Source organism: Aythya marila (assembly GCF_965140915.1).
Source record: "Aythya marila genome assembly, chromosome: 2".
In the NCBI taxonomy this organism is placed as follows: Eukaryota; Metazoa; Chordata; class Aves; order Anseriformes; family Anatidae; genus Aythya; species Aythya marila.
The window spans coordinates 1,072,742-1,094,930 of record NC_139043.1 but is presented as its reverse complement, the minus strand read 5'-3'; the positions used below and the strand labels follow the sequence as shown (position 1 = coordinate 1,094,930).

The following is a 22,189-nucleotide window of genomic DNA, read 5'->3' as shown; positions in this document are numbered from 1 at the left end:
GGGGGAGAAGCCGTGAGAGGTTTTAACTTGGCTAACGCCCTCGCTCCTAACAATACGGCCCCGATGCACGCGGGAGGGAGTGGCAAGAGGGTGCAGAACGGAGACCTCTCACCGTGAGGATGCCACAGGCTTCAGCATCTATTTTAGGAGCCCGGGAAGCAATTCGGGGCCGCTGCCAAAACAGCTGCCGTGGAACCAGCCAGGCAATCGTTCTTTATTTCATTTTTGATTTTTTTCCTCCATTTTTGTCCCCCCAGAAACACGTCCTTTGTTCTAACTACCGGAACCCGAACTGTGTCAGCCCCACCAGGTGTGCCGGGCACCCACCCTCTGTCCGCAGCCCGAGAAGTCACTCAGCTGCTTCCTAGCTGCTGGCTGCCTGCTCCCAAGGGAGGTAAAAATTAGCAACATACCATCACGTGGTGAATCTCCTTGCTTGGGAGACGGAGAGCTCTGCACATCGCTGACCTCGATTTCTTTTCTCTCCGGCGGAGCAGTTTTGCTGCCTTCCATCTCGGCGCATTTGCTTTTGGGAGAGTCGGAGCCGGCGGCCCCATCGGGGCCGTTCCTCTTCTCCCCCTTCGCCGCCACCTCCTCCCTCCCTTTGTCCTGGCCGCTGATTTCAGGGATTTGCTCCAGTTTGCTGTGATACAAACCCGGGCTGCCCAGCTCCTTCCTGGCCGAGTTGCTGCCGCTGCCCCTCTCCTCTCTCTTCTTGGCAGCCGGCTCCTCGGCCGGCAGGGGCTGGGGCTCCTTCACCACCACCAGGCTGGGCAGCCCCGCGCGGCTCTGCTCCGTGCCCGCTTGCTCTTCTGACACAGTCATCGACCTCTTCATCGGGGCGGCCGGCTTCCTGGCCGTGGGGCTGGAGCACTGGCTCAGGCTGCTGTTAGGAGAGAGCAAACCGGTGGCGACGTCTTCCCTAAGCACCGGCTCGGGGTATTTGTCAGCCAGGTTCAGGGTTAGGGGCACGGACAAGTGGGAGCACTCGGACATCGCACGCCTCATTGCCTTCCTTTGGTGGGCAGCCCTGTTCAGAAAATTGCCGTCGTCTGCACAGCTCAGCTTGTCCTCCATCTCTTCCTCCATTTCGGTGGCGTTATTAAAGTCACTACTTTTGGAGTCGTCTTGGGCGAGCTCCACGGTCGTAGTCGGGGGTTCTGGCTTCGGCGCAGGTAAGGGGGAAGAAAATCCACTCTGCACGTAGTTGTCGTTAACCACCCCAATTACACAATAGCTGGGGGCTCCATCTTTTTTCCCGGCTGCTTCCTTAGACCCTGAACTGTCAGGCAGGATGGGGTGGAAATTAGGATTCCAGACACTGATCTCCTCCTGTTCCTTCGTGTATTTGCTGGGCTCGCTCTCCGACACGGACAGATTGGGCAGGTTTGGCTCTGGCTGGCACTTGGTCTCCATTCCAGCCTTCCCGGCTGCCTTCTCCTGATCGGTGATGGCTTCATTTTTACCCAGCCCAGAGCAGGATTTTTCAGCTCCTGCCTGCCCCGAATGAAAATCTGTGGTTTTAGGGTTTGCGAAGTTCCCCTCTGCAGAAGGAAACGTTTCCGAAATCAGAGACCAGCTCTCAAGGTGACCTGCAGCTGCCTGGTATTTTTTCCCTTGCACCTCAATTTCTCTTTTGTCTTTCTGAGCTATTTTTAGCTCTTTGTCTAGTTTGCCTTCAAAGAAGCAGAGCTTGTCCTCGTCCGTGAAACCGGCGTTCTTAACGAGCCCGTCCTTAATCGGTCCCCCTGAGTTTACATTCAAGCCAATCTCGTTAAGCTTCCCCTCAGTCCTCTGCCACTCGAATTCGGTTTTGCCGAAGTCTTTCGGGGACTCCATGCAGTGGAAGGCTTCCGAGAAGCTCTCCGGGTTCTTGCTTTTGCACAGCTGGCTGTATTCGGAGAGCGGTGCGGGCTGCTTGTTGGAGAGAGACATCTCCGATGCCTTCGCCTCCTCCCGGAGCTGTGAGGCTGCCGCGGAGCCGAGCGAGCCGGCGCTGCCGCCTGTGACGCCACGCCACGCCGTGCCCCCGCTCGCGGCACAGCTCCCTCCTCCCCACCCCTCCCGAGCTCCTTCATTTACCCAAGGCAGCCACTAGTTCGAGCGACGCACCGGAGGGAAAAGCAGCAGCTCTCGGCTTTTTGTAGGGCCGTAGAGAAAGGAGGTTTTGCAGCAGGAACGGTGGTCTCCGGAGAGATGCTAGCGGGGCTTCGGTGCGCTCGGTGAGGTGGTGTTTCTGGGAGCAGCGTCTCCTCGGCAGCCAGACACTCCTGGAAATCCTGCCGTTGCCCTTTCCCCTGTCAGCCTGTATTATGATCGATGCCTTTACAAGCGTTAATTCCTGCCGATGAGCCACGCAAGAATACCGAGGAACTAAGGTCAGCGTTTTCCTCCCCTAAAACCAAAACAAAACCTCGAAACAAGCCCAGCCAGCCCCAAACGCCCTGCTGCAGGAGGATCTCTCAGAGCAGGGGGGCTTTTGTGTTCAGTGAATTTTAATACCTTCGTTAGGAGCCACCAGTGACAAGTACTGCTGCAGCAAGGGGTTAGTGATTCGCAAACCAGAAATCCCATCACTCATATGAGCAAGTGGACAAAGCTGAAAATCATCAAATCTGAGCTAGTAGTTTTTAATACCACAAACCTGATTTTTTATCTCTTTTCTTTATAAAATAAAAAGGAAAACCAAACATACCTGGCGATATTTTTGAACTGCCTTTTTTTCTGCAGCGTGTAATTTACACCTAGCATTTCACATTTCACGTCACTGCTTCAAAACCAGTCTCAGCACACACCAGGTGCATTTGGGCATCCCACAAAGCCTCTACAAGCAGCATCCTCGGCAAGGCTTTTTAACGGTGATTCCTGATTTCAATATCAATTCCCTGATCAAACCGGGAGCCTGCTGCGAGTGTTAAAGGTCGCTTCCAGCCACTCCGCCCCTGGTCTCTGGATTGCTACGACTGCATTAGTATCAAACTGCAGAGCTGTCTTTTTTTCTTAAGTGCCTGGTACCGATTAATCCTTGACGAAGGCAAATTTTCTCCCCCCGGGCCAGTAACACTGCTTTACAGACACCATTACAGACGTCAATAAACTCCAGCCCAGGAGAAAATGTTATCCTTACAGTTCAAGCAGTAGAAGGACTCCCTGTTACAGCTTCACTGAGCTTAGATGTATTTTTACACCCAGAGACAGCAAGCTAGAGTACGCCCCCTGAATTTAACCTGCTGCTGAGAAATGTTACAATCCACACATTTATCTACTTGTATTTAAGCTCTGGGTTTAAGACGCTGCTATATTTAAAAACAATGACTAAGGAACTGTAAGTTATATGAATCTTTCACGACACCCTCTAATTAACCAGAATACTTCCACCCACAAGCTTCACTTCTCAAAAGGCCTCAACAGTGTGATTTTTTTTTTTTTTACTTTAAAATATTCATGGGTATCTTGCCTAGTGGAAAATGGGACCTTCGTGCAAGGCTTGCATTTGCTGTCCTAGCTGGTGTGGGACTCAGGTTTGCAAGCACTTGCTCGCCCTGTATGTGTTTATAGACTGGTCCCCAAAGATGCAAGACCCCGAAGTCATCCGATCCCATGTAATTGCTGTTAATCCTTTATTGCTCAGGCAATTCCAAAACTAGATTTTAACAGCAGCTCTGGGGCCACTGCAGACCACTTAAGGCACCGCAGCAGTGGTGAGGGCAAGGCTGTAAAGCTACCTCAACCCAGCCAGCAGGTTCCTTTTTTTAAAAAAATCAAACATTTACCATTTAGAGAAGAGACCAGGAAACCCACATCGATTTAGGGGTTGGTACTTCTGAGCCCAGAGATGCAGAAGAGATTTCCTATCACTGGCAAGAAAAGCCTGACTCATGACATCCCCAAAATACAGCCACCAACCACCACCACTGCTACTTTATGTTCTAATGGGTTTTAAACAGACGAACTGATCCATGTTCAATACCTGCGATAGTCAGGAGCAGCAGAGTGCTTAGCTATGAAAACCTCTGAAGTCATCTAATATTTATTTTCTCAGGACATTAATGGAGGTAATTTAGAGTTCATGCGCTGAGAGCCTTTCAGCAGCTTCATCCTGCCCACAGCACGTTGTCTCCAGACATCCAGTCCCAGGCCTCCAGCCACTACTTTCTCCCAAGTGCATTATTTCTTGACATTTCTTACCTTTCTGCCCCGAAGCTACGTTCTTTTCAAGCGCTCAGCTTTCAGCAAGGCCAAGTTTGCCAACACAGGCAACATGCCGCCGGCAGCCCCGATCCTGGAGTTTTGGTCCCAGATCTTCCTTTAAAGTCTTACAGAGCTTAATTGTTCTTACAAATGATAGGAGAAGCAGCATTAGGCAACGAAAGACGAGCAGGAAAGGATGAGTGGATGGCCAGAAAACAGGAGGGCTTGGACAGATTTAAGGAAAAAAAATGACTCGGGTGAGGAAGAGCCCGTGCTAAAGAGCAGTCGGGTCAGAAGGGTGAAGTAGAGACTTCCAGAAAGGAAGCCCCACCATTGCTTTTCCCCATAGTCCAACTTTGGGGAGGACTGAATATGCTTCAGACATCACATCTGTTGTTTCACAGCCCGCTCGGCTCCCCAGCACCTTTCATTCTGTGACGTGGCTGCGAGCTCTCGCGAGGGAGACCCCGGTGCAGAGCTGGGCACGGAGTGCCCAGTGCCTGGAGCTTCTCTCAACCCCCCAGTGGTGAGACAGCAGCGGATTTCACACGGGGATGTTATATTTCACCTCCTCAAACCCTCATATCATCATTATCTCCTGGCCATTCTTAAAGGTACATCTGAGACAAGCTGGCCAAGGCAGCTGAGCACATACAGCGCACGTTTCAGTACGAATATTCAACACCCACAGTCATTTATCCATGCTGCCTGGATATTTTGTCACCTGTGCATGCCCCTGGGTGTGAGGACGTCCCCGGGCACGAGGCACCGCGTGCTGCAGTGGCTGCGAGGAGCCCCCGGCCCCGCGCGGGTGCTGAGATCACTACGTCGGCGCGTCAGGGCTTCGTACCCGATCTGCAAGCTTCCAGCTCAGCAGATGAATCAGCCCAGCGTTTCTATTTTTGCTTCACTCCCAGAGCTATTACTTATCCCTCCTAATGCCTTTGCTGCCTTTTTTTTTCCTTTTTTTTTTTTTTTCCCCTAATCTAACACAATCGTTTCTGTGCAGTCCTTCGCACTGGTTTCTAAGGCAACATCACTTTCCAGGATGAGCTACTCCTTGCCAGTGTCTCCAGCTAATGTGCTCTCTAATTAAGTGCTATTACCAATAACGGTCGGTGATCAGGCCGACCAGAGCCATCACGGATATGCTCTGGCCATAAAAGCCCAGAGCACAACGCCGCAGTTCACATCAGCTCGTTCGCATGGGTGCAAAACCAGCGGCGATGTCTGGAGCCCAAGGTGTGCCGTCACCCACACGCCTCACTTATTCTCATGATCTGGAAGAAGCCCAACAAAAGGATGACAAGGTGAGCCAGAATATTTAGGATTCTGGCCGTTGTGACTTGGAACTACAGGCTTAGCATCTGAACGGTGCGGAGGGTGACGAAACGCAGGCTCACGTTGTACAGGTCAGGCTGTTTGCGGATCAAACCCCATTTAGAATTGAACAGAATACTCTCAGATCGTCTTCAAAGATCATCTAGTCCAACTGCAATTCACTTCAGCATCTACAGATAATATATTAAAAACCCTGATAATCAGCCAAAACCAGAACTCGAGTTGGAGTCACTCCAAAACCACTTCAGATATTACCAGCATTGGGTTATCGTATGAGTATTTGATAGCAGAAACTGCAAACAGGCGAAGCAAAGTCACAATACATGAACAACGAACTAGGAATGTAAGCCAAGAAGGATGAGATTTCCAATTCAGGTATCCCCAAAAGACGAGCAGCCTCCCTAAGGAAATGTGTTCAATATTCTCGAGCTGGCAGAACTCACAAAGAGCCGTGGTTCTGTTTTGTCCTCAGCTTTTCTTGAACTTCAGAGCGCGAGGAGTGAGCAGGAACTCAAAGAGGAAGAACCAAGCCCTAAGGCGATGGCCAAAGCCTGTGGGTGAGCTCCCGAATGAGACTGCCCAGAGACAGCAGCAGCCAGGATCAGCACAGCCACGGCCCAACGCCACGCAGGAAGAGATGGACGCGTGCAGTTACAGCTGGTCTGAGCATTCCTTACCACGAACATGTTTGATGTATTCAACGTAAGACAAAGAGGCCTCTAAAACCCAGCAGCTGCAAGCTACAGGTCTGCAAAATGTCTTCTTTATTTACCTTTTAATTAAGATTGAACCGATACCTCACCAAAACCTTCTGCTGAAGCAGAACCAAATGCAAGCACACAACTGCTTTTTGGAGGAAAAGCAGATAAAAGCAGATTTCTCTTGCTTCATAAACACCTTTAGTACTGAGATGAGAACTGTCTGGTGCCATCGTTTGTGTTTCACCTTCTCATATACCTACCTAGGATAATGAGCGGTCTAATTAACGCAACATGCTGTTATGCTGACCATTCCAAAAGGCATTATGAAAATACCACTCCATTATTAGGAAGTACTTGTCCTAAACACTTTTGTGATTTTGATTTCGGCTACAAATCCATACAGTCCACAGCCCCTTCAAGCTCCCCTATATCACTAGCTCATATTAGACAAACCCAATTACAGCGTGGGGTCCCACAGGAGAACTACAGACACTGTATGAATGAAGGGTGGCTGTGGAAATGCTAAACTGATTTAACATTATAATGACAACAGCATAATGCAAACCAGCCAGGGAAAGAAAACAGAGGAAGGGCTTCATCACGGCTGGAAAAGAAAAGCGAACGCTGTAATTAAGCAGGGACGGCGTTTCTTGCCGTTAAATGTATCCTATTTGCACACAAGGGATTTAGAGCTGTCAAACTGAGAAATACGTCCTGTGTTACACACCGAGATGGTGCCAACGGAGAGCACTGGTGACTGCTGCACAGACAGCTTGTCATCGGCTCCGCTGAAGGCACGGGGGCTGGAAGGATGCCCGCAGGAGGCGGCGAGACAATCGCGATGGAAGCTTTTGAGGAAAGGGGGCAACTCAGCAGCAGATGACCACCTGGACAGGCACCTCCAAGCCAGGCCTGGGAGAATGACCCCGGAACGTAGCTGTCCAGGCCACCAGGCGATTCTGCAGTGAGCTCGTTACTCTGCGAGCAGCCAACTTCCCGGCACTACGCACCGCAGCAGCAGGCTCATGAAGATGGCCCCTTCCCAAAGAGCTTAAACAAATCACAAACCATAAGAAGATACAAGATCCAAACCACTGAAACAAATTAATGTGCTGTTTGTTTGTTTTTCTTTTTTTTTTTTTCCTTTTTTTCTTTTAAATAGACTTTTCTTTAAGGACAGGCTGGAGGAAATATATTTTTAATGTCTCAGTGCTCTGAAATACAGCTTGAGGAGTAGAGGGACGAGAGCAGTAAATCTGAAGCATAGGGCTCAACACTGGATGAAAGAAAACCTTCCATCATTTATTCTGTTTGCTATTCCTCAACATCACATCTCCAGTCCTGTGTCAGCCAGGGCTCCTGCTTGGAAGCACTGATTTTAGGACCCTGCTTTTGATGCATAATTTCCAATTTTAGTTTCAATCCCAAACAAGAAGTGGCATAAAGGCTCAGTCGCATTTTAAAGGCTGATAACGTCTAATACGTTTTGGTTATCATCTCAGCTGCCTCCTCCTAACATTCAGGGATATAAAACAGTTTTCCAGAAGAATCCAGGGAAGTTCTTATATTGGCAACAACGAAAATGAGAAACCGAAATACAGCCGAAAGATGCACAAAGGATGAAATTCAAATTGCACGAAGAGCTCTGCATCTGATGGCTCTTAACTTTAAACCGCAGTCAAAATTAGAAAACAGAATTACAGAAGTTTGCAGGCAGAGTTTCTACACGACGCACACAACTTCCGCCAGCGAGAGAAATCTGCAGCATCACTGTTGCCATGACTCCCGAGGGAGCCGTACCACAAAGCCCGTACCTATTTTAGCCGTTCATACAGGAGCTGATGCACTCAGGAAAGCCATCCTGTTATTCCAGAACAGACAGTGTAAGACACGGGTGCCTGGCTAAAGAGACTGCAGTTTCTAAACTTCAGCAGCAGATTATCCAAAATAACTCCATGCATTATTCTTATAAGACATCGCTGACTGCCCACCAGCGCGAAAAAAATAGCTCATGTGTGCGGATATTCCAACGCGGGATATTCTGTTCTGTGACTCTCTATTCTGTGCTGCAAAGTATAAGCTTCACATCGCCCCCTGAGACACAGAGACGAACTGGTGGCCAAGTTCTGGTGGTAGGTAAGGAGAGAAAACCTTTGAGCAGTTTATTGCTACCTTAGCAGGAGAATGAGGCAGAGAGAATGAGGCAGAAGGGAAAAGGTAAGCACAGCCCTCGGCCCCACCAACTTTGTGAAAATTTGGGTTATAATATGATCTCCTAGCTCTCTCTGCTGCTGCTCTACCTAGTAAAGAAGCACACATGTTCATGTTTTTAGATCTCAACACCTTCCCTTCACCGATTTCTGTTCCTGACCAGCGTTGAAGCAGCGCGTGGGTTTCCTGCCTTGCCCTCGGGTGCAGCCTAAGGCACACCGACTGCACTCACCTTAGGGACCCAGCTCACGTTTTGCTGGCTTTCTGTGGCTCACCAAACAGCTAGAGAGCTACGAGCTGGGAACTGGCTGCAAGGAGAGAGGCCCTGGTAACGTACATGGTGGTCAAGCAGCCCAGAGGCCTGGTGCCGCACTCACCGGGGCTGCCAGCGGCCGGCTGGGCCCTGCCCGGCACCTCACTGGGCTGGGGCAAGGAGTGCCTCAACCAGCATTTCCTAAACAGGCTTGGTCTTTCAGGCCTTCTTCTCTAAGAAATAACAAAAAAATCCAACCGTGGTTCTGTGAATTTCTGAGAGGATGACAGTTAGTGAAGGTTGACAAGTCCTGCGCAAATTTAGGCCGGGCCTGCTTACAGATGGGGAGTGTGCCCCCAGTTCACTGATGGGTTATACAGCTGGCTCTGAACTAGGAATCCTTCACCTAATTACACATTTTACCTTACTAATTCCACAATTTTCTTGAATATTTACCTGTGAGATATTCAGGAAGAGCTTTTCTTTGTTTGCACGGATCTCCTACTAGAATACCACCCCCTTAAATCCAGCAGTAAGCAAAGGAAAGTTAAGACTTCTGGCAGATGATGGAAAGCCTAAAGATTTTTGTTTTTTAATTTTTCAAACATGATGCTGTCTTTAGCTTTCCCCTCACTCTGTATCATCATGCACCAAAGAACATCACTTCTGCAGGCACAAGTTCATGCAGAGAACACCACTTTCACCAAAATAGAACTACTTCAGGTTATGCAACACTCATTAAAATTACAAAACCTCTCAAAAACCTGACCAGCATGTTAAGGCGCACTTGAGCTCTATGTTTGTTAAGTTAGTGGCTGCATCATGCAAACTGGCAGCGAGGAACTCCGCAGGAACGGGAACAAACTTTCCTGCCCGATGACGAGGCAGAAAGTCGGGGCGCCCCAGCCCGTCTTGGCGACGGCCCTCGGGGCAGCCCCGGTTCTTCATGAGGAAGGCTTGGACTGAGCAGAAGAACAAGGGTTTTATAGTAAGGATAGAGATGATGTGTAAAGGCTCTAATTTTAGAGGTCTTATGAATTTCCTTTCGTTCTACGAAATTAGAACGAAATCCTGTGAGAACGCGGGGCTGTCCCCTGGTCAACAGCCCAGGTGAACAGCCCCAGATGCTTACCAGCACCTCCACAGGCTCAGCAGAGAGCCTTACAGCCTGTCAGTCCAGCTCGTGTTCTGCTACACTTTGCTTTCGTAAAGATTATTATTCTAGGAGGAAGCATGCTTTACAGACTTCACAGTTTGAGGTATGGCAAGATAAAGTCACTGAGTGACTGCAGGAGGAACAGTGGCTGGTTGCAGTAGCCTCTTGTAGCATTACAGGCTCGACACAGCAGCAGTCGAGAAGATTTCCTACCACAGGAACACCCAAATCCCTGCCCTCCAGCAGCACACAATGCTAGTTAGTGACCGCGATGATTCACTGCTGCGTGGCGGATGAATGCCTCTGTCTCTGATGACAAGAAGCGAATGTAACTTAACACCAAAAAGTGCAAGTTTACTTTAAAAAGCTATGTACCGTATGTAAAATCGCCTCTGAATGAATAGAACAAATAATCAAGTTCTGGAACGTAAACCAAACTGTCAATCCGTCGGAGTTTGGGAATTAGCACTGTGAGACAGGCAAGCAGAACTAACAGCCTTTTAAGATCAGCCAAAAACCCAGTCATGCCACACTCGCTTGTGCCACATAGGATTAACGATTACGTATTCATGCCAACGCACTGACAAACAGCAAGGTCTTGCACGCAAGCTGCCTGGATTACTGCTGCTAGCTCCAACCACAAACACACACCTTTTTCTTGCCTCTGCCGGCTCATACCAGTGGCTCTCAGCTGCCTTTGTCTCTCCTGGTCTTGAGCAGCAGACCTGGCTGGCAGAGTCGGCACCCCTCTTGACTTTGTGGGTCTCATGTAGCTTTTTAGCTGTCCTGTTGCTTTAACTCTCTCTTTCTTTGCCTCCTTTCCAGCTTTTTGTTCAGACTCCTCTTCCTTTTCTTTAATTGCATCTTTATCTTCCCCAGACTTTGATGCTGGGCCATCCTTCAGGCGAGCAGCATCCTCTTCTGCTGGGTGAGGATGAGCTTCGTTGTTACCTTCAGGACTGACTTGGGTTGTTTGGGCAGCTGCTAGATTTACACCAGCTGCCTCTGCTTCAGCTGCTTTCTTGTCTAAACTGCCCAGGCACGTCACTGAGCCCTGCTCACTATTCCTGCCTCCATCCAACCCAACCTCTTCGGCTTTCTTCTCCACCAGTGCTTCCACCACCTGCGATGTGGCTGCATCTGCCTTGTTCTCTGGTATCGCCGTGTCCTTCTCTCCAAAAGAGACAGTTTCTTCTAGTTTCTCTGTCCCTTTGGCACCTAGGGGATCTGGTCTGTGTTTTGCATCTGTCACCTTCTGAGGAAGGTCAGAGGAAGTGCTGTCAGTGATTTGCTTTTTATCAGTGGTTTTTACTTCTTTATCATCAGCCTTTGCCACAGGAGAAAGGCAAACTTCATCCTCTTTAGATTTAATGTCCTCTTTAACTGAAGGATCCAGAGGAAGTGCTTTACCTGCCTCAACACCACCCTGGGAAGCAGTCCCTTCAGTTTTATCATTCTCTTTCTTTGAAACCTCTTTTCCAGGCTCTTCATGTCTCAAATTGGCTGGTTGCTCAGGAGCTTTCAGGTTCTGGACCCCCTCCTGAGCACTAGGTCCAGGCTCTTTGCTGCTCTTCTCTGCTGTCACCTCAGGAGAAGGAAGCTCCTTAGCTCCTGTACCCCTCTCTGAAACATTGCCAGTGTCATCAGGGCCCCTTACTGCAGCCTGAGCAAAGGATTCAGAGTAGTTTCCTTTATTATCCCAAAGCATTTGCGGGCTGATGGGAAAACCTTTAATATTTCTGTTTTCATCTACAAAATCCATTTCTTCCATTCCATATTCCATCTCAGGTCCCATGGGAGGCAGCGCTTCGCTCTTGTTCATTTTTCTCTCTGGAAAAGCAAGCTGCTCAGGGGCATTTTTAGACTTTTTACTTCTTCCATCGCTACCTCTCTTTTTAGATCTATCAGTAGCTGTGGCTGACCTGTGATCTGCTGCTGCTGGGTGCTCTAGAATAGGAAGTCCGACCCCAGTGCTACAAGGAGCGGGACTTTCTGCTTCAGATTTGGCAGATGTCTCCTTGTCATGAAGAGGAAACATCTCTGCACCTGCTTTGGGCTCCAGAAGCAATGGCTGCTCCAAGCTAGCCTCCACTTTTTTGCATATCTCTTTGTTATTTGTGCTCAATTTTTCTGGCTCCTGAGGTGCAGCAGGAGCTTGTGCTTTGCTTGTATCAGAGGGGTCATCCAGCAGGCTCACTAAAGCACTGAAATTATTCTCTTTGTCTTTAGCAGGAGACTGAGCTGGTTTAGCATTTCCCACCTCTTTGACTACTGCAGGGATGTTACCTGGACCCGCTGTGGCAGACTGCTCAGGACTATTTTCAGCCTTTTTGCCTTTCGTATCTCTACCTTTTTTCTTAGGCTTGTCTGTCACCAGGTCCCTGACAGGACTGCATTCTGTAGCTGCATCTGCCCTGTGCTCTGGCAGAGGCTCAGCTGTTTTAACATCTATTTCCTTACCTTCAGTACCGGGCCAAGTCTCTTTAGTGCTGGCTGTCTCTGGCTCTGCTGTCTCTGTTTTATGACCTGCAAGAACTGGCTGGTTAGAGGAACTTTTCCTATCACCACCCTCTGTTTCAGGCCTTTCCAACACCTCTTTGGCTACTCCTGTCAGGTTCTCCAGAAAAACCTCTCTTTCCAAATCAGGTGCCTTATCTTTATCAAAGGTCATTTCCTTCGTTTTTCCAGCCACCTTCTCTTTGCTTGGAACATTGGTTGCTTCCACCCTGCTGTCCAGGCCAGCTGACTGCCCAGAAGAACTTTTTTCGCTTTTTTTCCTTTTCCCATCGCTACTCCTCTTCCTAGGTTTGTCTGCCACCAACACTGCATCAGAATCTGGCACAACGAATTCACCTGGAGAAGCAAGTCCAGCCTCTTTGCCTTTAGCCATCACGTTTACCTCCTGTGTTGGGCTGATCGTGTCAGCCACAGCAAGATGCTTTGTCTCCTCTCTCCTACCCTCCAGAAAGAACGGTTGGTCTAAAGCAACCATAGCAGCCACTTCACTTTTCCCAACACTTTCTTTAGGTCCCTCTGTTGTTAGTTCAACAGGCCTCTGTAGTTTATTTAAATCCAATAAATTCTCCTGAAAAGACCCAGCACTACAGCCTCTCTCTCCACCTTTATCACCTGCTTCCTCAGTTTTATCAGCTGTGGCAGGAAGACTACCAAGCTCCATCTTACTCTCAAGAAAAGGCTGCTGGAAAAAACCTCGTTCACCTTTTTTACTTTTCCCATCGCTACCTCTTTTTTTTGGCTTCTCTGCTGGTTTTGCAGGGTAAGTATGTGCATTTGCTGATGGGTGGCCTCTTGTAGGAAAACCAGCCTCCCTGCAGCTATCAGAGAAAGTTGCTTCTTTCACGGTCTCATCTGCCTTCACCCCATCAGCAGGTTTGCCTACATCCTCCGAAACAGCTACCTGCTCAGAGGAACTTTTGATTTTTTTGACTTTCCCTTCACCACGCTTTTTTTTAGGTCTGTCCATCCCATGAGCAATACTGAGATCTTTTCCAGTCTGCTGCTCTAACGCCATAAACCCGTCCCCTTTGTTTTTATCAGGGGAATCTGCCACTCTAGCTCCGTCTGCTGCTTCAGCACAAGCGGGGTGTTTGGCTGCAGCAGGCTGAGCTGCTGGAAGAAACGGCTGCTCTGGAAAACCATCAGCCTTCCTGTTTTGCAGAGAAATAACTGCCTCGGGTTTTTGTACAGCTAACGGTGTACCAGGCATTTTAGTAGCATCTGCTGGGGTCTTTGATAATCCCTCTGAAGCACTTAAGTCGACTGCCATGCACTTATTGGGGGACACTGGCTTGGTTTCTTCAGCTGCCGTTGGCTTGTCAGGACGTTGGTTCGATGGGGCCACAGCCCCTGCAGGAGGCTCTCTGAAGGATTCGTTTTCAACCCCTTTGCTTTTTTCACAACTACCTCCTTTCTTCGCTGCTTCTTCCAGTGACCCACTGGAAGGCTGAAGCTCACGGGGGGCAGCGTCCCTGGGTGTTTTCTGCTGGGGAGATACGCACTGAGCTTCCTTATCCTTGTCAGAAAGGAGAGTTTCTGAAGGCTTGACCTCTAAAGGAGTTTCTACTTTGCTTACACTGATCGCTTCTGAAAGAGACGCCTGCAGGCCAGCACATCCTGCCTCGTCAGACTCCCTCTTTTCATTTTTACCAGGAACATTTCTTTCCATGGGCTTGGTTGGCACCTCTGCTGTAACAGGTTCCCCCGGCTTGGTCTCGCCTCCCTGCTTCAGGGGAACCTGTTTTCTCTTCCCTTTGGAGCTCGACGTCCAGCTCTCATCTCTCACGTCTTCTTTTGGGATGAAATCTCTATTTTTTGGTGACTCAAACGGCACGCTGGTTTTCTGGACCTGCTGTCCTGGTGCCAGCACTGAGAAGGCATTTTCATCAGCCAGGATGGGACTTCCAGTTACTATTTTAGCATCCTTTGGCACTTCTGAAGCTCTGTTTCCTGAGGCAACCGACTGCTCTTTGTGAGCTTCGGCGGGCATTACGGGGCCAACGTCTGGTTTTCGCAACTCACCACCAACTGGAGAATTTTTCGGAGCTCTCGAGACTGCTGAATTTTCATCCCAGAACTCTGTTGCTCTCGGCGGCTGGTTTCTCTTTTGTTTGGGTTTCTTTTTCTTTTTCTTCACAACAGCCAGAGAACCTTCCAAATCCCAGCTCTCCCTGGGTGCATCTCTGCAGCTCTCCACAAGCTCTGGCAGCACACCGGACGGCTGCTCGGTTGCCTTTTTATGTGAAACCCTAGTGCGAGGGGATGCTCCAGCAACAGATCCGGGTTCCGCTACCGAACAGGGGTCTACTCTGGGCTCAGTGCTCTTCTGCTGTGGCAGACCTACGAGCCGTTCCTCTGGCACATCTGCAACAGGCACTGCTGCAGGTTTTGCTCTGCCAAACCTGCGGTCACTTGATTTGTTAGCTTGCCTTATTTGTGCAGTAGGTAGACCTGGAATACAGGAAGCCTGCTCAAACATCAAAGCAACTATTTGCTTTTTTTTTAAAAAAAAAATATATATTATATATATATAAATGTGATTTTAGCCATCTAAAACAATCCATACAGTCATATATGCAGAACTTCCCAGCACCAACACCACACTAATTCTAAATCCACCTCAGCGTGGCTGGGATAGGCATTTACACACAAAACCTATTGCAACTGTTCCCAATAAATCCGTCAATGCTATTTAAAAATCCATAGCCCCTGACACATGCTCTTACCCCACCAAAAAGCAATAGTTCTGGTAAGGCCACGTTATCTTTTTTTTTTTTTTAAAGTGCATTAAGGATCCATTTTGTCTCGGCAAGACAAGACAACGCAGACTTTTTCTCTCCCTAATTGGCAACCTTCCCAAGTGCGAAAACAGAGGTTTTAGTGGAAAGATGAGACTGGGGAAGAGAGGAGGGGGGCAACGGGAGGGGGGAGCAGAAGAGCCAGGTTTCCCACAGCACCCAGAGTGGAAGCAGTGGAAGGCAGAACCTCCGTCGCAGAAGTCGTTTGCTGTACCCGGTTACAGGCAGGGTTTCCTTAGCTACAAGCCACCGATTTTAAAGAGAGCGTCAGTCAGTTGTCAGTTAGCCCTGGCCCACAAATCAGCCTCCAGTCACAAATGTAAGCAATAACAGCTCGTCGGAGAGGCTGGATTAGTGGAGCAGGGAAAAAAAAAAAAAAAAGATCCCATTTTCCTTTGGTAATTACAAAATCCAATTTGGAAGGAGGCCTTCCCTGGGAATATTGCAATAAGAATTAATGGTCCTTTTTAATACCAGGATAAAAGGAAATAAAACAGCAGTGGTAATGGCAGAAAGATGGTGAGCTGTTATATTCTAAAGCAGAAAAGATATAAGCTAGGAGCAGTGATAAAGTAACAGTAGCAAGCATATTTAGGCTTTTAGTCCTGTGAACAGGAAGGAGAAAAGATTATTTTAGAGCGCAGGGATTAGAGGCGAAGTGCAAGCAGAATCACCGATGAATGCAAAGAACTGCACAGCTGATTGGTGCAAAACCAAATTTTGCTTGCTCAGGTGGCACAGAAGTCAATAGGAAAAGGTGAACAGTTCCCAGAGGACATTTCCATTCTAAAATTGAATTATTATTTCTATTCTACCTGTAGGTTCTTGTAGAGCTTTTTCTTGCTGGGGTTGTGCATGCTCGATATGGTTGTGCTCAGCCTGCTCCTTTGGTTTCTCTGTAACAGTAACATCCACAGTAACAGGTTTTTCTGCAAGGAGGTCTTTGTTTTCTAGTGCAACAACTTCTTTTGCTTCTACTGGAACTGAAATACAAAAGTGGAAAGAAATTGAAACGAAATACAAAAAAAATATGAATAGAATACTTCAGCTCCTATGAATACAGGTAACCAGCAGTTTAAAAGCAAACCTTTGGAGAGGGTAGAGGTTCTATCTTCTTTTTAATAGGGATGAAGTTCATAAGATTTGATTGTCTACTATGTATTACCTCCTCTCAATCCCATTTTAAGAAGCGGTTTTATATTTTGACTGACATGCAAAAGTATAGGTAAAGCATGAAGCAAAGACCATCGTGGTGCTTACAGACACAGTGAGGTTGTCAATTAAAAAAAAAATCAAACCAGTGCTAAAATATGCTCCATTATCAGTCTGCAGTCCCTATCTAATGCTAATCGTCTAGTATTCATAGATATTTTAGGATACATTCATATAGACACTACTAAATTCCTAGCTACACAATTATAACAAGTTTTAATTTATAAAACAATCACTTTGGAGAACGGTTGTATTTTAAAAATATAAATAAGATTGATTACATAAAAAACACAGATTGTGAGAGATGTAAAACAAATATGGATGAGGAAGAAAAAGAGAAGTTACATGCTGGTCATTTCCAAAGTGAAGGCTACCACCTGGTTCTAACACAGTCCCCACGTTTGTACATGTTTATAACCTTCCTGAGATTAAATCTTTGTTGCTTTGTCCTTCACAAGGATAGGAGAACGGTGTCTGGGAGAAAGAATCTGGGTGCTTGGGAAGAACCAGCTGAGAGCAAAGTGCTTGCTCCAGCTGTATGCTGTGGTTTGCATTTCTCACCTGCTGGTTCAGGCAGATGGTTCGTCTGTTCTGGAAGACGATCTTCATGGTGGCTGGGAGATGGAATACTGTCTTTGGCTTTCTCTAAGGGAAGATCAACACAAGCCTCTGGGCCTTTCAGTTCTTGTTCCATGCTTGCAGGTGCTTCTGAAAACAAAATGTAGAGAATAAAATTTCATTTTTTAAATTTAGATGAGATTAAGCAGGATAAAATTACGTCCTCGCCTAATTCCCGTTTTCCTCAGGAAACTAGAGGTTTTCATCACTTTCAGAACAGTGATAACCTGCTTTTTAGGATCACTTTCTAACAGCTCACCCCTCCTGAAAGCTTAAGTGCTCTTCTTAAGCAAATCTTCCTGTATTGGCTTGTATTTAGTCTCTCATTCCCCCACCTATGCCTTTCAGCTACTACATTCTAAAAAGGTTTTTCTTTTGCTAAAACTTCTCTCCTTTGAAATGTACTCTTATCATTAAACCAAAGAATATTAGAAGGTAAAAAGAATGAAAAAGAAAATTTCTTACTACGCAGAACTCTTTCCACAGTCAATCAATATACGCTGGGTCTGCCCAGTGCTGTTTGCTATAGTGACTGTCGTGTCTCTCAGAAAGGATAGTGTCCTTTGAGAAATCCACGCGGCACAAAAAATCCATTGTCCACCACATGGAAAAAGCAAAACGCTCGCTGCCCTGAATCGATGCCTATAGTCATTGCAAGGAAATGTCACAACATCACCAACAAAGCCTGTCAGTCTCCTCAGAAACTGTTTTCCAGATAAGAAGCTTTGTTCGAAAACGCTGTCCTGCAGCATCTGTGGAAATTTCTGTATATGATAATGATGCAAAAATAAATACTAACATGGATGAACTAGAAAAAAATAAAAATAAAAATAAAAAACACAAACACACAGCTCTGTAAAGAATGCCAAGTCCTTAAAAAATCATTTAGTTATTCTAGTTTCATATTTTCTAAGTGAAAAATCCTTGTGAAGTTCTTCCTCTGTCTGTATCTTGTCAGTGGAGCTGTGCTCTACTTAAGATTCTGGTGTGCCTTGCATTTAAACATCTTAACTACTAAAAAACTGTGTTTTTTTATGTGACAGTCTTACTAGAATTGTACATCTCTGTAGTAGTCACTATCTACCACCAGGCTTGTTGCTGCTAGTGCTGTGCCAGCTTCGAGTGGCCTTTGCACACCACTTGCCAAGTTATTTCTGGCCTGAACAAAGCTTTCAGCTAAGCTCACCTGCAGGAGGCTCGTGGAAGGGTGACTTGCCACGCTCAACAGAAGATTCAGATGTTATCAGCTCTTCAGATGCAGCAAGCTTGGTGTCAGCTGCAGGGACAGGCTTAGCTTCTGATGCAGAGACAAAACCTGAATCCACAGCAGGAAAAGGCTTGGCTTCTGCGACAGGAGCAAACCCAGGATCCACGGCGTGGAGGTGGTTAGCTTCTGCTGGAGGGGCAAACTCCAAATCCACGGCGTGCTGAGACTCAGTGTCTGCTACTGGGCTAAATGCCAAATCCATAGCATGGTGAGACTTCGTGTCTGCTGCCGGGGCAAACCCTGCGTCTGCTGCTGGAGCAAACTCCAAATCCACGGCGTGATGGGACTTAGAATCTGCTTCTGGGTTCAAGCCAGTATCCACCACTGGGGCGAACATGGCATCGATACCATTAGGAGGTTTGGCTTCTGGGGCAGGAGCGAAGCCCACATCCAGAGCCTGAGGAGGCTCTGCTTCTGCTGCAGGTGCAAATCCAGCATCTGCAGCCTGCGGAGGCTTGGTGTCGCCCGCAAGGATGGACCCAGCTTTCTCTGCAGAAATGGACGTGACATCCGAGGCAGGAACACACTGTGCATCTGCTACGGAAAAACAGATTGCAGAAATCAACAAAAAATAACGAATGTGAAAACCCAACAGTGCAGATTATGGCTAGAGAATGGTTTTCCCTTGCCCTCTTGTGCCTTTTCAGCAGCAATCACTCCCCCGGCCACTCCGCTCAGGTTGCACTGCTCTTGCTGACAGATTCCTCAGTGCACCCAAGCCATGTTTTGTATCCTTGGCTACAGTGTCAGACATCCGCCTGCTCCTAGCCTCCAGCAGCCAAAAGATGCTTTGTTATTGTTTAAAATCTGACGCTGCAGAGCTGGCAAGAGACCCGAGCGGGTAGATCCACTGCAAGCAACACATTCCAACGGAACAGACACCAGAATCCTAATGAGGTTTTTTCACTCTACAGGAGGAGGCAGAAACTTTTGGTGCCACCTTTCTGAGCATGGCAGCGTATTCCAACAACTGAAAAAGTCCTGAAATGTTCCAGAGCCACGTTTCAAATATTGTTTACACTGTTCATGGGCAGGACAGTACTGCAACTCGAGCAGAAGCAAGGGTGCTGATACAGAAGGCACTGCCACCCAGTGAAGCGCCAGCTGCCCCTTATTCTTTCAAACTTGGCCTCACTCACATTTTACATAATAGCTACTAAAAACTCAGCTCTTCGTTTCAAAATAACATCCAAATTTCAGCTGTCTACAAGCAAATTTTACAAATTATCCAAAGCCAGAAGCACTGGCTCTTACGTTTCTTCTGCAGCTATTACTTTCAACAGCCCCTGGTACTGTCTGTACGCAGTGCAGTGCAGCACGGTGACCTCAACAGCTTAGATACACAGCTGAGTAGATGTTAAAAAATAAAATTTCTCCTCAGTGTTTGAACTGCACCTAAAAACACCCCCCTGCCAAACAGTGGGAAATATGTTTAAAAGATATGTAATAAACCGAAAAATGAAAGAAATTGGGAAAATGGTAAAAAATCCCTTTCAAAACTGTGCTTCAGGATGTATTTAGATAGAACCAATGCTCCACCAAACAAAACCAAGTGGTTTTTGTTTGTTTTTTTTTAAGGATTTTGATTTTACAGAAGGATAAGATGTTGAAGAAATAATTATGTACTGTGAATCTCCGGCTGTCTATAAATAAGTTAAAAATTCTGTTTTAAAGTCACTTTTTCTCTTCTTAAAACAGAGAGCTTTAAGGTGTTTATAGACAGCAGGAGACCCATGGCATAACCATGTTCTTGACACACCCTAACACTGTCAGGAGGTGAAACTTGGAGAAATTTTGATTCTTTACGAATCATTACGTCTGTTACTGGACTGTGACAGCAGAGTTGAAAAGTCTTGCTCTTTCTCACCAACACAACCTATATAAACCTTTAGTTCTGATGGAGATTAATACTTTGCTGTTTTGTTTTCAGAGGAGTCCATCACATATCTTTCCACTACTACAGCTTGCTCATGACAGGTCGAAAACCAGCACCAGTCATGAGACAAGGGCAGCTTTACCTGATGTGTCACCTTTTGATGCATCAGTAGCTTCAGCCCCTTCTGGGGATGCTGTTATTGCAGTAGGAACAAAATCAGGAGTCACTGCTGCCGGGCTTTCTGGCAAATTTGGCTTTTTTGCTTCAGTCACTGTGGGGGGCACTGGGCACAGAAAATGAAGTTTGATTAAGCACTCGGAAAGATCTCAGCAAACAGCTTTATCTTCTGGACTTGCCAGGATTTGAATCACCCTCTCAAGGCGCTGCCTGCTCCGTGCTGCCTGCAGTGTGATGAGTAAGCTCCCCCACTGCAGCAACGCAGTCGGGTAGGACAGGACCAGAGCCTGTTTGCAGGGTCCGTTTCAGAAAAATGACTTGTGCAATGCCTAAGAAAACACTTTGTGTCCTTAGGGAAGCAATTGCTGTAAGAAACTCGAGGAATGTTCAGCTACAAAGCATCCCTGCTCTACCCTGAAACCTAGGTGGAGCCCTGAGCTCCAAACACCCCATCTACCCACAATTGGTGTTAAACTGCTCTCTTCCTGGCTCGTTCACCAAAATCAGCAATAAAGATCCCATTGCAGGTGAAATATCGTAATATACAGGCAGCTGCAGTGCAAACGTGTCCTCCTCAGTGGAGCTTCAATGCTTTAACTGTAACCATAGTCTATAGATAACTGGGCAGAGTATACAGGTTTGCAATTAGAATTTAATTTAAAATTCTGTTGATTACCCAAGAGCCAGAATTATTTTTATTGGTTCCCTCAGCTGTACTGGTCCTTGGAAGGAGTAAACATGAGCACTCTGACAGATTATTCAAGTCAGCAGATTTGACTTGAGTGTGTTCAAAGACTAGGGCTCTTGAAAGTAGCAAAATTCCAGTTTTACAGACTTCCTTTTCTAGAGTAAATTTTATTTATTCTATTTATTATTTTAGGGTCAAGTAATGCTTGAACAGATACCCCAACTGGAATTCACGGTACCCTCATTGGTCCAAGAGAAGCACAGAACAGAGATGTAGTCTGGAATCCACCAAGCTTGCTGCTACCAGGGTTATTTTGTGCACATCTGCAACTTTAAGTCCCCACAGCCCACGGAAGGGCATGCTTAACCCCATGCTTTCAGAGGGTTAAAGTCCAGCTATATGCCCCAAAAGGGCACACCACTAGTTTATACTAAGAGTTGGGCTTGGAACTGTATAAATTTGTCACCCTAAATACAAAGGTAAACGGTCTGCATAACGCAGGGTTCCCCCCATCCCTGACAACACTAAACCTGAAAATGTGTGTTAAGCAACATTTAAACCACGCTTTTTTATTCTAAGTTGATTTGAGAACCAGAAATGCTCTTGGCCAGGTCCCACTTCACTCCAATACTGCTTTGTGTTTCTTGAAAAGGCAGACGGGGACACAAGTTCTGCTTCTGCTGCTCATAGACTCTAGGAATGAGAGGAACTAGACAGTTCCTGCAGACTAAGTCGAAACTATTTTTACCTGATGGCTCAACAAAGAAAGAGGCATCTGGTCCCTTCACATCATGCTGAGCTCCCATCCAATGTTCTTCAGGCACTACAGGAAAACACATTTAGTCCTGTCACTAACAGAATCACAGGGGTTGGGAAAGCCCTCCAAGATCATCAGGTCCAACCACCCCCTACCACCAATGTCACCACCAAACCCTGTCCCCAAGCACCACGTCCAACCTCTCCTTGAACACCCCCAGGGACAGGGACTTCACCACCTTCCTGGGTAACCCGTCCCAAAGCCTGACTGCTCTTCCTGAGCAGAAATCTCTCCTTCTTTGCTCAGGGTATTGACTCTGCTGCTGTTTTGACTGCACTCTCAGGTAACTTAGTGCTCTTTACGAATGCTACTTGATTATAACTAGTCCAAGCTTGCATCAGAGAAGAGTTACCCCGGGACCCGACA

General features: G+C 47.1%; 1 protein-coding gene across 9 annotated transcripts in view; it reads right to left on the bottom strand.

Annotated features, from left to right (window-relative positions):
• The window catches only part of MAP4 (microtubule associated protein 4), a 142,467-nt gene that overhangs the window by 33,095 nt on the left and 87,183 nt on the right, over window positions 1–22,189 (bottom strand). For 5 of the 9 annotated variants that reach the window (XM_082752373.1, XM_082752374.1, XM_082752377.1 and 2 more), the window contains exons 8-13: window positions 21,755–21,829; window positions 20,284–20,424; window positions 18,185–18,802; window positions 16,942–17,088; window positions 15,984–16,151; window positions 10,505–14,821 (exon numbers count right to left, since the gene is read on the bottom strand). In XM_082752373.1, coding sequence (XP_082608499.1) covers window positions 10,505–14,821; window positions 15,984–16,151; window positions 16,942–17,088; window positions 18,185–18,802; window positions 20,284–20,424; window positions 21,755–21,829 — 5,466 coding nt within the window. The remainder of the gene's footprint in view (window positions 1–10,504; window positions 14,822–15,983; window positions 16,152–16,941; window positions 17,089–18,184; window positions 18,803–20,283; window positions 20,425–21,754; window positions 21,830–22,189) is intronic. The other 4 variants (XM_082752375.1, XM_082752381.1, XM_082752378.1 and 1 more) reach the window with 4 other exon arrangements.